At 33.9% G+C, this 17,948-nt stretch overlaps 1 protein-coding gene across 1 annotated transcript in view; it reads left to right on the top strand.

Moving 5' to 3' along the window:
• Positions 1–17,948, top strand: part of LRP1B (LDL receptor related protein 1B) — a 1,899,171-nt gene that overhangs the window by 1,843,184 nt on the left and 38,039 nt on the right. Inside the window, exons 85-86 of the mRNA XM_024243817.3 lie at positions 10,978–11,152; positions 15,225–15,329. Of these exons, the coding sequence (XP_024099585.3) occupies positions 10,978–11,152; positions 15,225–15,329 (280 nt within the window). The remainder of the gene's footprint in view (positions 1–10,977; positions 11,153–15,224; positions 15,330–17,948) is intronic.

Genomic DNA, 17,948 nt, shown 5'->3' with positions numbered 1-17,948 from the left:
AATCTCTCTCTCTCTATATATATACACACACACCTATCTATATATATCTTGCTATCACACAATATAGAAATTTCTCTCTATATATATATATGTATATGTGTGTGTGTGTAGATACATATACTTATCTATATCTCTATCCATATATATCCATATATAGATATAGATGTAGATATATATATGTATCTACACACACATATATATAGAGAGAGAGATATAGGGATTATCCATATATAAATATATAGATAGGTATATAGATATCCATATATATATATACAGAGAGAGAGATATCTAGGTATATAAATATCTAGGTACATATAGAGATAGATATCTAGTTATACATAGGTATATATAGATATCTAGGTATATATAGGTATATAGGTATATAGATATAGGTAGGTATATAGATATCCATATATATATATAGAGAGAGATATCTAGGTATATAAATATCTAGGTACATATAGAGATAGATATCTAGTTATACATAGGTATATATAGATACCTAGGTATATAGGCATATAGATATAGGTAGGTATATTGATACCCATATATAGATATAGATGGATATATATATATAGAGAGAGATTTCTACACTGGGGTGGTAGCAAGATATATATATATACATATATATATACATATATATAGCAAGACATATATATAGCAAGATATATGTATATATAGCAAGATATATGTATATATAGCAAGAGATATATATATATATGGCAAGATATATATATATATGGAGAGATAAATATGCATCTATCTTTATCATCCCTCTATTTATCTATCATCTAACTTTTCACTCATATTTTTGGTTGCACTGTAACACTAAAAAAAAACTAGAAGTACATTTATGTATATCAGAAATCATTGCTTCAACTATAGATTTGAAGTGGGTAGCTTGAAAGAGGAAGAAAGTAAGGATGGAAGGATATAAAATAGATAGAAAGGAGGAAAGAATGAAAAAGGAAACAGAAAGAAAGGGAAAGATAAAATTAGGAACTGTATGGGTGTGCATAAGATGGTCTTGTATTCTCTCACTATGATGAGGTGAGATATTGCCTGCCCTCCAGTTAGGCTACATACAACATGATGACAATAACTTTTCTCATGATGCTCTCATCTGAGATGGAAATCTTTTTCATGATTACCTCCTATCCAGCTTTATCCACCATGCATTTCTCCATGAATTCCTTTCCAGTTTTTGAAAATTGAGTCATTACTTTGCACTCTGAAAAGCTTTTTTTTTTTTTTTTTGGGAAAAAAAGCCATGTATTTGTTAATGAAAATCCAGTATTGATCTTAATTGTTTTCCGCTATGTTAGCCTTTTGGAGTCTATCAGATTTTAAGCACTCTGGAGACATGTACAATATTAATATTGTAGATACTAACACAGTAGATGTTAATAAATTGTATTAGGTTGAAATTAATTGAACCTTAATACATACTCAGTGTCTTGATAGAGAAATTAGGGCCTAAATATGGCAAATGGCTTGTTTATGGCTGTGGAGGCGTCGCCTATATTTGCATGCTTCATTTCCATTCTTTTTTCAGGCCTTCATATGCTTATTCACTTATTTGGATTTCAGTTAGCCTCATCTGATAAGCCATATTTAGCTGTCATCTGCAACTCAGCTTGCTCACAAGTCTCAAATGACTTTACCACTTATAGTTACTTGCTAAAATCTTTTATAGCTGGACTACTTTAAAAATAAAGAACTACTCAACCCAAAACACTGTTTATAAACAAAAATTATGAATACCTCTTGTAAGTTTGTATGATTAAAAAACATTGTTATGATAGTTCTGAGTTGATTTTTGATGATTTTGAAAACTATTGATGCCATCATTGTTAATATGCATTTTACAATGGCAGTTTGTCAAAAATTTAAATGCTGATACTTTCAAAATCCCACCCCATGTCGCTCACTCAAATCAAATTTTTGATAATTTGGCTGAGTTTTACATTTTCCTTCTCCCTGGACACTTAGAGATGTCACTGATCAAGATAGATTTTATTCTTTAATTTTCAAAATTCCTTTAAATAGAAATATTTGAAATACATTACTATTTTCATTAGTATAATAGAAAGTGATATTTCCTTAGGCATGCTTTCGTGATGAAAATTTATCATTTCTAATCAGAGTTTTGCAGACATTTTTTCCTCAGTGAATATTTAATTGGCATACCTGGATTTAATGTTTGCCTACTTTATTAAACACAGCTCTGACTTTGGAAGGTATATTTAGCACTATGCAATAAAGTTTAGTTATTAAAAATCTTAGGCTGCGTAAAACATTTGAGGAATCTATAAAAGGATAAATCCCAATATTACTTAAGTCTTTAAATTCTATTTTCTGATTTAATTCTTCAAAGACATAAAATTCTATACAAATTGTATACAATGTATACAAGTTACTCTATGTATTTTGACTCCTAAGCCATGCTAGATGAAAAACTGACACTCATCTACTGCTACGTATCTCTAGGTAATGAAAGGCCACAATTGCTCTTAACAACATATTTAGAATTATAAAATTTTCCAGAAAACCTTTCAAATGTCCTCATCCTAAATTAGATGTAAGTAAATGATAATGCTGTAGGTATGTCTTACTTTGTGATTTCTTGGCTATTATTTTGGTTTCTTATTTGTTTAGAGTGACCCAGAGTTGATCATGTCTGATAATGAATAGATCATCTTGATGGTTAAGTGTTTTCTTCAAGTGTGAGAATCCCATGCTTTGAACCAACTATCCATAGATAGAGAAACAAACATCTAACTTGGATTGGAATGAGAGGCTGCAGAGGATAACATCTGACGTTTGAACCTTCAGCTCAGGTGTGAGAATGCCAGCTTGTGTCCCTGAGCTTTGAGATTATAGTCTGTGTCATTATCATGCAGACTTCTTGTGGGTCTGTTGCCTTTGCTGCTACAGGATCCTTTAATATTCCAACTGCTGGGTAGGTCCTAAGATATCCACAGAGATGGGATACTTTCCATTTTAAATACACAGAAAGGAAAGAGAACAGCAAAGATATTCAAATCGCTTTGTAGATTTGTTTTCCTGAACGTATTTATGAATCACTAAATATGAAAAATAAGAATTTATCCTCTAGAGTTGGCCTATTTGGATTTGAAGTTCTGTTCTACCTCTTGTTTGTGTGCAAGCCTTGGCAACTGCTTAACCTCTATGTGCATCAGTGTATTTATCTATAAAAAGAGGATAATACCATCTAATGCCTGTGACTATACCAAACCCATGTGCCTGGCATGTAGGAGACACTGAAAAATGAGTGTTTATCAACATCATAATTATCATTTACATCATTTTACTAAAAGAAGGCTCTAGTCCTAGATAGAGGGCACCATTGGAAATTGGTGGGTGAGGAAGGAATAATGACATAATCTTAGGCATGATTTAATGTAACTGCCTCAGTTCAAAGATGACCAAAAGATATCTTGGAGAGCTTAATCAGGTAACTCAGGTGAGGTCACATTGTTAGGCCAAGGAAGGACTGGACTTAGGCTTCCAGTACCTCAAATTCTGGCCAATTTTTTTTTCTTTTCCTTATTATCTTATCCCAGTATAAGTATTCATCGAAAGTTTATAAAATTATATTGTTGGTTGCTCTGGAAATTCTACATTTCATACAGATGTGGAAGCAACCATAAACCACTCTGCAGGGATAATATCAGCAGAATTCATAGGATCTACTGCCTCTGTGACACAATTAAATATAACAGTGAAGGTGGAATATAAATTGCACTGAAACTGGCTCCTCAGTTATAGAATGCCTGGGGATATGCACTGTGAAATTTACCTAGTCTTTGTGATGGTAATTCCATCCTACTTTTAATTTGTTGTTGGTTTGTGTGTGTCAATGCAGCCTTAAATTATCAAACGCATACTTAAATGATGAATAAAAAACCATTTCACAAAATTTATTTTTAAAGGCCAGATTAAAATTCAGTGAACAATAAGTGTACATTCATACAATGCAATTATATTAATGTCTAATTCTCATCTAATTAGTTTACATTCATATAATGCAATTATATTAATGTCTAATTCTCATCTAATTAGTTTCCCCTTTCTGTATTTGCCATTAAAGGCTCTCCAGTTTCTCATTACCCTTATATGGTATCTTCATACCCTGCTTAGCTGATATTAGTTTATTTTGATTTTCTTCTCTTTAAATTTCACACTTCACTAATTATTACAATGAATAGCACAGTTGCAAATATGAGTAAATAGCTAAATAGTTTTGGCAATTACTTTTCTATAGAAAAATATTAGGGAAATAAGTTAAATGCAGTTATAGATTGTATAGCTATATGGCTTTCAATAAATATTTGTAAACCTGTGCATTTGCACATACATGCACATATTTTTATGTAGAGTCTATTACTGTGAAAAGATTAAAGGAAAATGTATTTACTTGTATTTCTGGTTACATGAAACATTAAAAGAGAAAGAAAAAGAGAGAGTGTGCAATAATGATCTCCCTTGAAAATTACTTTACTTCTGTTGCAGACATTAGCCATTCATTTATTCTTCAGTTACTATCTACCTAATTACCTTATGAATACTCTGTAATTACATATTCATCATTGTCCTTTAGATTACATTATTGTGTTTGGTGCTACTAGGTAGTTCTTAGTGTAATTACCCTAACAGAGGTTATAAAAATTTTTATATTGTGAATATAAAGGGTTGTGTAAGTTCATGGTTCACTCTACTTTCTTAGAACAGATTAGTTACATTTCATTATTATTCCTTCGTACCATATATAGACTATCTCATCTGTTATGCCATTCAGGTCAGTAAAATGCTCAAAACTTATGAGATGGAATGCTCAATAGGAAGGAAGACATTACTTTGGGTAGTAATAACTTTAGGCTTTTGCCACAGTAACCATTTAGATCAATGTTGGGTCCTTTTTTCTTCTTGCTTTAACCTTATGATTGACTTGTCAGTTATCTCAGAGCTAGTGTCCCATCATGCATTTCTGAGCTCTTTCCTGGGTTCCTAGTATATAATAAGGCACATACTTGTCCACAGCAAATAATCAATTATGAATTCATCATTTCCATTTTATATTTATAGCCAAATTACATGTTGTTCATAAGATGATTAACTACAGTTCATAAATCGACTGTTTCTACTGACCAATGTACCTAGACTCATCTATCTTGTCTTCAACCACTCTTTTCTATCTTGAATCCCTTCTTTATCCCACCCCCTGCAACAAAAAAATCTTGTATCTATATTTTTCTTCTAAACTGTCATTTTCCATCTATCACTATTTCCAACTTTATTTTAGTGCTATTATTAAGCTAAATTTAAAATTTGAACAACAAATTTCACATACAAATTTGTGTGTGAAAGTGGAGTGTGAGTTGAGTGATTGTGTATCTGTATTAGAAAGTAGAAGGCCATCCGTTGCTGCCCACTGTCTCTTTTATTTTTGGGGAAACTATTAAGTTTTTCATTTAGATTTGCCTACTTCTCCATATTCACTAACATTTCACTTAGCAAACGTGAAATATAAAAAATAAATCCGAAGGGTATAAAACTTCAACAAAGGTAAGTTCATACAAATAATTGATCCTCTTAGTGATAAATGATTAGTAAAATATCAATACATTTTACTTAAGAAAATATGTATCTATCTTTTATAAAGGCTACTTTCAAAATGGTTTTAAAGTATTTTTGGTGCTTAAAGTAGTCACCTCAATGGGATCATTAATATTTTTAGTGCTGTGGTATAAAAAATAAAATGGTGTTTATTTAGTAACTATTTTCTCTTTTTTTTTTTTTCTTCAGAGCTTATAGATCAGTAAAGTAACCTTTAGAACCAAAGTAAACAATTACATACTGAGGAAGCCTTCTCATATACTATTCTTCATACTTTGCTAAATTAGTAAGCCAGTTTCCACTGGGCTGAGAAGTACTAATGAAGTATTCATTTTATTAGATAAATAGCTGAATTGATACTTGGAATTTAAATATCAGTGTGTAGTAATTATGTGAGAGTATATAGAGAGGTAACACTGATGAAAATATGGCACATATTTATACAAGTTTACATAGATGCTTGTAATTCTAAGTGCATTATAGATGTGAAGGGAGTGAGAGAGAAATTAAACTGGCATTCTTATGATTTATTAACATTGCAGTTATTACTTTGAGTCAATTACAGAAAACCTGGGCTTTGTTTGAATCACCCAGTTTAGAAACAGAAAACACCATCAGATGTTTCAAACTCTTCCCTGGACTTGCACATAGCATGCACTGTGATAACACTTGAAATAACAGAGGACACTTGAAGAGATTATTTTGCTTTACAATTTACAAGTATCCAATGATTGCGTCATAGCTGAAATATCAGATGCTGAAGTCTATTACTAAGTAAGATCTGCTTTCTCCTGTGTTCAGGAGTCTTGGAGTGGGAAATGAGTAAATAGGAAAGCCTTTAAGACAAGAAAGAAAGAGAGAAAGAGAGAGAGAGAGTGGAGAGGGAAGGAGGCAAGAGAAAGGGACAAAGATGTTACAAAAACGTCGAAGAATAGGCACTAGAATCCTAACCAGGGTGCAGAAAACAGTCCAGTCAAACATCTAACTCAGCAGCTTCCACATGCTTCAAATATTAAGCCAAATAACTGGAGATAGAAGATTTTCATAGAAAGGCAATAGGAGGCAACTCTGCCAGGGCTGGAGTGTAGTGAGCAACTCTTTGCCCCTGAATTTCAACTCAGCATGGAGTGTTAAGAATGTGAACTGGGAAAAATGAAATGTCTTCCCATTTGAATATCTGTAGAGAAAGGGTTCAGAGCATAAAATGATTTCTGCCGTTTTTAGAGGGGAAAAAATGGCATGGCTTAAAAACACGCAATTTAGAATTATTTATTAAAGTGCAAATTCTAATATTTGCTTATTTCCCAATTTTATCATAAGCAAACATTTCTTTTACAGTCTTGGATTCCATTTTTATGCCATGAGGCCAATCAACTGCATTGAATAATGCGCATCTGACATGCTATGAAAAAAATATTGGACGCATTAAAGAGTGAAGGATTTTCTGTAAAGCATAAAAAGTGAACCATGAATTCCTTTTAAAAGTTGTTCCTACAAAGAGAAAAACTATTTAGCCTAGTTAGCTAAATAAATGAGAATTTCTAAAACATTCTAAGGTTGCTTATGTGCCTTTTTTAAAAAAGAAAAAGCATTCTCTGTTGAAGTGTAATATACACAAAAAAGTTTAAAAATCACAAGTAAACAGTTCAATTAAATATTACAAGGTGTACACATCAGTTTAAACCAGCATTCAAGTCAAGAAAAACATTATCAGCACTGCAAAATTCCCTCATGTTCTTCATCACTCTCCTTTCTCCTCTCCCGTAAGATAAATCCTTCTTGACTTCTAAAACCATAGATTCAATTTAACCTTTGAACCTTATATAAAAATGTAATATATATATTTTGTGTCTTTTTCTCAATTTTTGTGAGATTCATCCATATTTTTGCTTATAGCTGCATTTTGTGTATGTGTGTGTGTTTGCATATGTGCATTTTATTGTATAAATGAAACATAGCTTATCCATTCCTGGGACAGACATTTGGATTTTTTAAAATGTGGGCTTTCAAAAATATTGCTGTGCATATTACGTGTATGTTTCTTGACATACATGTGCATGCTTTTCTTTTGGGTATATGTTAACAGTGGAAGTGCTAGGTCATAAGGTGTGCGTATGCTGAAACTTAGGAGATACTGCCAACCATTTTCCAAATTGGTTGAACCAATATTCTCTCCCACGAGTAGTAGTAGATGAGAGTTTCCACTATTATTGTATTATCAATCTGGTGGGTGTGTATTGGTATTTCATTGAAGTGTTAATTTTCATCTCCTTGATTACTAGTGAGTTATGTACAGGGCCACATCTTTTCATTTATTTTTGATTTATTTATTTATTTTGAGATAGAGTTTCACTCTTGTTGCCCAGGCTGGAGTGCAATGTCATGATCTTGGCTCACTGCAACCTCTGCCTCCTGGGTTCAAGCGATTCTCCTGCCTCAGCCTCCTGAATAGCTGGATTACAGGTGCCCGCCACCACATCCAGCTAATTTTTTGTATTTTTAGTAGAGAGGGGGTTTCACCATATTTGCTAGGCTAGTCTCGAACCCCTGACCTCAGATGATCCACCCACCTCGGCCTCCCAAAGTGCTGGAATTACAGGTGTGAGCTACCGCACCCAGCCCATCTTTTTAATATTAATCTAAGATTTAATTTATGCACAAAATTACTTATAATTAGCATACTGTAGATAAGTTTTAAACTTTGACCTTCAGTACTTTAAGTTAAATACAAACTACTCTTTGCTGGAGTGTGGTCCTGGACATTCATCAACCTCCAGAATATTAATCCATTTTTTTCTAGTTATTTGGGTCTTTTCAGGGGTATAGTTATAAAAACAAAGTGCTTCAAAATTTTACATGAAACATTACATTTTGATTTTGGTTTTCAATGTTAGTTAATAAATAAGCTATTTTGGTCAAATCAAATCTATTTACAAGTATTAAACAATGTAGTCTCTTTACCAACTAGTAAAATTCTCTCCAGATCATCATTTCTTACATTTTCTAGTTCCCATGGGAACCACCTGGGCCCCATTTCAGACCTATGAATTATAATCTAGGAGTGGGTGGCAGGGAAAGGCACTGGAATTTTCATCTGCAAATAAGTTCCCTATATGATTCTATAATTAATTATATCCGCCATGGCAACCTTTGAATAATGACATAGTAAGAAAATGTTGCAAAGAAACATCAGCAGACTTCTATGTCTCATCAGACAGCTAATCAGCCCCAGTGGATGAAACTTTAAAGCAGTTGGGGACAATATTAAAAGAGCTTTTTATGAATTAGAGGTATCGTGCAACCTGCCTAAAGAAGGTTGTTCTTCAGAGATTTCTGCATTGAATGGGAGGCTGTTCTGGATGATCACATAGACTGCTGTTGATATACTCTTCATAAATAAAAACAGCATTTGTGTTGTGTATATATACCCTCCAAGCCTAGAACGACTACAGAAACCATAATGTATGGCTACTAACACTATGTTAAATTTCAGATCTCCAACTCTCTTACCTTTTGAAAGTGCTGTATGTCTTACATATAGCCAAAACCCATATTAATAGGCTTCAACCCTAAATCTCAATGAAGGTACTTGGCACAGTGCAACAGCAAGCATGGGAATGCTTGAAATAAATTTCCATAAATATGAAGCCAGTCTGTCAATAAATTTAATTTCTGTCTGATTTAATAAAGGGCTAGATAAACATAAACATGAGAATTATAAATTATGTTTTAATTTTTCTTACCTCTTATAATTGTCAATATAGCAAGATGAAGTTTATAAATTGTGATTTTTATCTCGGCTAATCTCATTTAATATTGCTTCACAATTAAATAGATAAAAGGAATTTGCATTTTCTAAACACAAAGTCTGGAATCAATTTAATCAATTATTTTGCATAGGATCATTTATATTATTAATTTCAATATTTAAGTGTGATAAATTATAATATATTCATATATAAAAACATGAACATGTTTGCTTTTCAAAAGACAGAAGCAGAATGTCTAATTCTATTGTTAGAGTGGTTGTTATATTATTAAATGGTCTTTGTTTCATTATGCATGTTCAAGGGGTATAGAAATATTTGGGTGAAGTGTTCCTTTCTAGTTGAGAAAATCGTCTCTGATGCTCAATGAGAAATGGCCTTCAAAACAATAGGTTCAGATTACAGGGAGTTTCCTTACTGTTGGGAAGATTAGTCTCTTACCTTAGAAAAGGATAATAGCCTAGATTTTTGTTATTATTCCCCATGAATGATGGATCGGTTAGTCTCCCAGTTTGCTTTCCTCTCGGAGTTCCATGAGAGGCATAACTCGTTGTTTGCTCATCTGCTCAGGCATGCAGAAAATACCTGGGTTTGTTCTGCTACATGTACAAGGAGGTTTCTTTCCACAACACTAAAGTCTGGTGCAGGGGTAGGAGTCCTCTGCTCACCACATGTGCCTGACTGCCACTGTGACTCCTTGAGGCCGTCATTACAGCAGTTACTACTGTTACTGCTTGAGACCATCATTACAAGACTGAATGAAGGGACGAACTTAGAAATGAAAACTTAAGACAAAAGAAACTGCTTTAAGGATAGGGCCAGGGGAAGAAGAAGACAGCTCTCTGCTTCTAGTGAGCAAAGGCAACTGCTGAGCTTCTACAGCCCTTCCTATTTATTGGGTAACAAGAGCAGGTGGACTGCTTAATTGATCACAGGTTTGTATTGTTACTGACAGGCTTCAATTATGCCTAATCATAAGAAACATTTGTGCCTGGATTGTTGACTGCCCTCAGCAGTCCTTCTGGGTGGCATACACAGTTTGTCGGTTTGACAACATTCTGCATTTATGAGAAACAGTTTGTGGCTTACTCATATAGCCTCCAATAGTATACCGATTTAATCACGACCCTCATTCTTTCGGCGTCCAAAAACCAAACATTACTCTGTTCTCTAGATGAAAAGAGGAGTGAAGGAGCCAACAATAAATGACATCCAAAGAAATGTTAAGCATTTCTGTTCATTTCAAACTATACTTACGTTGTTCATTAGAAAGAAAGCTAAGGGAACTTGTTAACTTAAGCTTTAATATTCAGAATCAAAAGAGTTTGTCAGCTAGCATTACAGCAATATAAGCTCTCTTCTCTTAGCCAGAGGAAAATGATGCCTAATTCAAAGAGGAGAATCAATAGCATTATTAAAGAATTGTACTTCATGTGTAATTATAAGCTGCTTTTGTAAATTAACCTATTGATTATTTTTAAGTAATAAATGAAAGGGTCACCTTAATTATGACTGAAGAAAAATGTCCTGTAATATAATTTTATTTTTCTGTTGTGCCTTTTTTTCCTAGACGTGTGCCACCACTATTGTGTGAATTCTGAATCATGTACCATTGGGGATGATGGAAGTGTTGAATGTGTCTGTCCAACACGCTATGAAGGACCAAAATGTGAGGCTGACAAGTGTGTAAGGTGCCATGGGGGGCACTGCATTATAAATAAAGACAGTGAAGATATATTTTGCAAGTAAGTGGACATCCAGCTTAATTTATAAAAGCACTTGGATACCAATTGACATTGCAGTTCCGTAATAAATTGTAAAAACTTTGTAGATTGTTTTTATTCTAAAATTCCGTATTGTGCCCATTGCAGTTTTTATGACTAGAGAGTAAGTCTAGTTCACTTTAATTTGACCTGAACTTATTCAACATCTACTGTGAATATCTAGGAATTATGAAAATCCATTATATAATAAGACGGTCATATCATTCCCTAGACCAAATATTCCTGAGTAAGCAAGAAATGCTGGCATTCAGCATACTTTCAAAAACTACATGTAGTATTATTCAATTAGATTAGCTCAGGCTGTTAATTATTTCATCATTGTTATTGACAATAAGTAGGTTTGCTTTTCTGTTGCAAGTTGATTTGTTGAAGGAGGAGCAAAAGACCTGTCTAACGAAAACACACATTAATCCTTTTTTTCTTAATCTGACTTTGAACATTATGATCAAAGCAAACAGAAGGAATAATGTGTTCTGGGAAGTAACTAAAACAAAAATCATCGAGTTTGACTTTCATCGCACTGCCTTTTGCTCTTTGGCTTTAAGATTAAGTGAATGGAAAACAGAACATTGCGGCTAAAGAGTGGTGCCATTCAGTTTCTATCGTGAAATAAGTTTATGCCACTGAGGTTAGAGATCAATCCTCACTCCAGACCTCTTTTAATAGCTTTTTAAAGGAAGGGCTTATAAAGGACTGGACTCTATCACTTGCCTTGCTTGGGAGTATAATAAATAAGAATATGAGATAGGAAAGCATGCCATAAAGTGTCCATGTCACAGCTTCCGCTGAGAGCTCGCCAAGGGTGCCAGATGAGTTATGTTGCTCTGCCAAACAAGGCCCAATAAAATTTTATTACAAAGAGCATCAACATTTTATTTACTCTCATTTTAGAATTTACTCTAAATATGATTTGTATTATCATTATGAATGAAATTTATGCAAACCTGCAAAATTGGGATATTTGAAAGTATTTTTTAGTAATTGAAAATATGACTGATATATAAATATGTGCCTTTGATAAGTACATAAAAGCGAAACACAATTTCATATAAACTATCCAAATCATGTTTCCTCATAAAGCTCATTTGTTCTTTGTGATGAAACTGTAGCATGACAGAATTGTATTTCAATTAATGAGCATACATTGTTCTCTATGTCCTGTGCACCATATCAGGATAAGCTGCGGAATCTTCTTTTACTATTCCATTCCACTTACCCCAGAGATCATGGGCTGAGATCTCTGGGGTAATCCGAGATCCCATCTGAGAAATGGTGTGAGCCAAAGTTTCCTACCCATTTTACCTTGGAAAAGCCCATGTGGAGATGCAGACCCTCTTCCCTTTATGTAAGGAAGAAAGGGCAGGGATCAAGGTCCCTCAGTATCGCTTGCTATACAGTCAAAAGTGCCTCCCCCAAAACAGAAACACCAGATTCTCACAATGAGCAGGCTATTGAGGTGCAACATAAGAGTTTGTGTTTTTTAAATGATCTTTTTGGAAATGTATATATAAGAATGGATAAATAACAATTGCTAACAATGAGATAGTGGAACTTTTAAAATAGGAATACAGTAATACTTGATTTATTAAATAGGCTATATATAACACTTGAACATGACAATACAAACATAATTCTTTGGATTTTCTGAAACATGTTAGATGATTAAAGTTCATTTTTATTTCTATGATACTTTTCACATTAGCATTAAAATGAAGTTACAGTGATGTTAGAATTTCTGTTTTAAAGGTAAAGAACAGATAGTAAAACAAAATTGCAATAAAGTTAATCATTTTTACTTAATTAGGAAAATTCAAGTCATCAAGTACAATTGTGATTACAAATAGGCAGTTGTGTTTCTAATGCACAGCCTATGAACTGTTAAGTAGAACAGGTACTCTATCAAGTACAGTGAGTATAATCTTTAAAATGGAGCCAATTGCATATTTTTCTCTTTTCTGGAAATCAAAGTGAATACTGGTGAAGAAAGACTTGATCATAATCTTGAATAACCTAAATTATGTCTTTTTGATGACCATTGTCATGGGAACTATTTGTGTGGACTGAATAACTAGTAATTAACTTTTGGAAAGTGATACATCACATATTGTATGTGTGTGTGTGTGTTTGTGTGTGCACGTATGCCGAATGCCTCTAAAAAAGAAAATTATGAAAATTTACATTAAAATCTGAGCTGCACTCTTTGATGTATTGTAATGATTTTAACTATTTGTATTTCACATTTAAAATGTCTACAAATTTCTATCTTCAACTTAGGATTCAAACACAAACTTTAGAGGGAAAAAGAGGCAACATCTTTTGTATCCATTGGAAGCACAGGTTTAAAAGCAATCAATTAGGTTTTTTTGTCTCTTTTAGATGATGAGATTTGATAAACAGTTATCTTTTTTGTAGAAAATCATTTAATATATAATGAGCTAATTTTCCCTTTTGAGGCTGTTCCTTGGATAAAACAAGAAACTATAATTTTTTGACCTTAGGATTTTCAAAGAGGCTGGGCATGGAGGACAAGTAAAAGTCCCTCAGATGCACTTACTCTATTAGACACCAATACCACTGATTGCTAATTAATTCACTGCATCCATATTAGGGTGCCTCTATAGGTTATAAAGGATGGGTTAGTCTCTGTACAAACTTGAGACCACCCACCTCTTCTCTATGTCTTGTTCTGTTTACCTCTTTATTTCACATCTTGTACATAGTTACACTGTTCACTGCTCCTGTTTACCTTGAAAAGAAATGTGATTTCACAATCTAAGCTTTTCAGAAACATCTTCAAATTAAACACCCATTAATGTTAAAAGCAGTTGAGGGCATTTCCAGTACCTACACAACCCACATGAGGTCAAATAAACATGCACAGAATAAATGAACTACATGTCAACCAATTATTTTTAGGCATCTCACCTATCATTAGGAATCACCCTATGACAGATGTACTGCAATAGATATCCATCATGGAGAGGATCAAAGTGATCAATCGATATTGTAGCCTGATTTTTTTCTCAAGGTTATGTCCAGATGCACTGTGATACCATTGATTGTTTCATAGCAGCTAATACTGACATGACCACATGATCAGAATTGCCAGCATGATCTGTTGTTAATTCTGGTTTTGACCCACAGAGTAGGTCCCTGGATAATTTGAAATGTTGATGCACATTTCTGCATTCACTCAACAGTTTTCACTGTCCAATCTAATTATTTGTTTATTTAAAAAATGTAACATGGCAAGTAAAAAATGTCTGTGTTTTTCCCAGTATTGTTATGTTTATTTTTACAGTGTAGCAGTAGCTATTTATTCTTATCCCTAACATGTGATGTGACTTTAACTTAGAAACATTTTGGCAAGTTTTTCAAGAAAGCCTGTCTCATTACTTTGTTGCCATATTGCACATTGCTCCTGTAACATAACTGTTTTTTTATGAACTACTCCATGTTTTTTTATGTTAGAATAAAAATAGTTTGACATTAGTTACAGTACATATTCAAAGAGAAACAGTGGGATAAAAGTGGCTCCAGGATAACCCTCCACTTTCTTATGAAATGTGGGGTCTAAAAGTCTTAGCACTCTTTGAAACAGATTTTCCACTTTAGAAGAAAAGCTAAAGCACTTTTTTCCAGAGTACTTGATCATGTGGTTTATCATTCACACAGATGTCACTGAACCCTACTTACATGAAAAAGAAACAAGATACTGATGCCAATGTCTCCCGGAAGTGTAAATGATAGACATTAGAGTATATTTTTTCGCACATACATCTAGCTATATAAAATGTTTATATTAAATGAACTGGTTGAAAATTTGAGAATTATCAGAAGAAAAATTTTATGACATCATTCTGACATAAATAAAACTGCCTCTAGTGAGTCAGACTTCCTGAAAACCTTTTAACTAGCCACTCCATCTCTCCTATATGATGAATATTCTCATCCACAGAGAGTTTATGTCAGCTTTCAGCAATAATGTTGCCAATAACAATGAAATTGTTTTTTTTTTTCTTTGTTGTTGCAGCTGCACTAATGGAAAGATTGCTTCTAGCTGTCAGTTATGTGATGGCTACTGTTACAATGGCGGCACATGCCAGCTGGACCCCGAGACAAATGTACCTGTGTGTCTGTGAGTATTTAATCAAGTCATGGGCATTTTATAATAAGCCTTTGTATGTACATGAAATCCCTGTTCTATTATTCTCCTTTTCTGGGGTAATTTTAAATGAGTGTTTCATGGACATCTCTGATCAAGTATTGCCCCTCATCAGCTCATGTGCTGCAGAATCTCCTCTTTCATCAAATTGCTAATGATTTCATGAGTAAGAGCTCATTCTGTTCTTAGCATCGTACCATTTCAGACATGCGTAGACCTTTGAACTTGGAAATGCCAGAGAAAACTGTTATAATTTTATTGACCTTACTCTGATATGTGAAGCTCAGAGATAATCATCTTTTTTGAATCCTTTGGTACTTACGGCCATTATTTTTTCCACAAGAACTTGTAATATTCTTTCAAATGTATAATGCTAGTTGATGTTTGTATGAGACTTAGACTGTTTTATTATGTAAACCTATTAAGCCCCTGGCTCCTTTAGAATAACTCGAGTGTCTGAGTTTCTCAACACCTAGGAAAATTATTGGGTATATTCATAGTGCTCCTGAGAAAATCTGGAATTTAGTATTTTCCCCCCTCCATGATCTGATTGTCCAGAGTGGACAATTTGAAATAAAATTATTCAGATTACATGGTCACTGTTGTGAGTTTCATCACTGTTTGACCAGAAGGATGATGCCCACATATAACCCACATCTGCATCCTGCTCCTGACCTTGTCAGAGTAGCATGTGATGAGTGTGTTTGAGAGAGAAGTGCGCTTATCTGGGAACCTTTTCGTTCGAATGTTGCTATCTCTGTATGAAATGAATTTAAAACATATTTGGCAAAAAAAGTCAGACGCTTTATTTAGCTGTATTTTACTGAAATTCTGCAGATGCTCTGTGGGGTTTAAAAGTCAGCGCTGTGACCAGAAAGAGAACCCTTGTGATCACTACTGTCAGAATGAGGGGATTTGCACTTTAACTGCGTTTAATGAGCCGAGATGCAAGTAGGTTTAACCTTCCACTTACCGCTGCGCTTCGTGTGACACCATTTCAGGCCACAGTTCATTGGTTTAAATCATGAACATCCACATGCATTTCACGGAGTATACTTAATCTCGGGGCTCATCTGTGTCATACACACTTAACCTTTGCTTCATTCACCAACAAGTGTGTGCACCACAGACTGCTAGAGTGTCTAGAAATATAATAGAAAATGAAAAAGCTTGTGGAACTATCTAATAAAAATACGTTTGCTAGAAAATAGTAGCTTTTAATTAAAGAAGTACAGAAGCAGGTGTTTTAAGACTACTTCCGTATGCTATATTTGGAATAATTTTTATTTAGTAACTGACTTTTGATTTCAAGCACAGATGAAGCGCTCAATTTTGTTTCACAAAATTTTACTGAGAACTGCCCTACCTTCATCAGTAAGACCTCTTTACAGATGAAAGGTCTTAGAGTAAGACCTTTTTTACAGTCTGAAAAATTTCCAGAAATTTTATTTCTTAATAGTTTAAATCATTCTTTCTTGATTCAGTTTGTGGTGTTTTGAACATATATGCAATAGTAAACTCATATCTCCTCTGAGAAATTTCCAGGATCACCTTTAGGGTACCTGTCAATGTTCATCACAATGGAAATTATTTTTGCATTGTGCATTTGAGCTTTAGAGATTGATCACATCTGGCATATACTCCTTAATAACCAGTGTCATAATGAGTAGCCCTGATTGGAATCTGATAACTTCTGGTAATCTCAAAGTACCTAGTAGTGGTTTTAAAGCACAATTGTATTAAAATTCCGATATTTTATTACCAAAATGCTACTATTTTATTCATAATGAGTTGCTGAGACTTGAGGCAGAGACTTGAGCTGAAGGAGTTTTGTTGTGAAGGTGATACTTGTTGGCATGTAAAGGAAAGTCTTGCAGATCACCTACAGGGACTCCACATGAAAAGGTTTGACCACACTTCAAGTAACAAGTGATGAGGGCTTGAACTTGGGCATTGCAACCAGAGAAAAGAATGAAGAGAACAAGAGATTCATTAACATTTCAGAGTTAGTATATCTAAGGTTCTCCTTGACCAAAAATTGATTCAGGTACTTATTTCTATTTTAGAACACCAGTAATGCTTCTTCTGAATCCCAGTCTTCATTTGTCCTGCCCCTGTCTCATTCATTCTGGGCAAAATATATCCATTTCAGGCCCACCTTTCTCACCCATATATAGGTCTCAGGATGACTCCCTGTACAGAGAATGTACCTGTATTGCCAGAATAAAAATCTCTCTCACGGGTGTAGCAGCCCACATTGATTTTTTTTTCCACTTTTTGCTCTTACCAAGTGTCATCAAAGTCATACAATTTAAAAATGATTATTGGCCTATCGGATAAATGCAACCAGGAAAAAATATGTTAATTGTGGGAGTTTAGAGCAACCTCTCCTACTTTTGTGTACTTGTGTCTCTATCTCTGTTTGTATTTGGCTCTTTGGAAATGTGTGTACCTTGGTCTTCTATGCCTTAAAATCTATTCTGATAGTGGGCATAATGTGTATACAATCAGCCCTCTATATCCCTACACTCCACATTCGTGGGTTCAACCAAGTGCAAATCAGAAGTATTTGGAAATAAAAATTGTGTCCGT

Source organism: Pongo abelii, chromosome 11 (genome assembly GCF_028885655.2).
Source record: "Pongo abelii isolate AG06213 chromosome 11, NHGRI_mPonAbe1-v2.0_pri, whole genome shotgun sequence".
Lineage (NCBI taxonomy): Eukaryota > Metazoa > Chordata > Mammalia > Primates > Hominidae > Pongo > Pongo abelii.
This window is presented reverse-complemented; position numbering and strand designations above follow the sequence as displayed.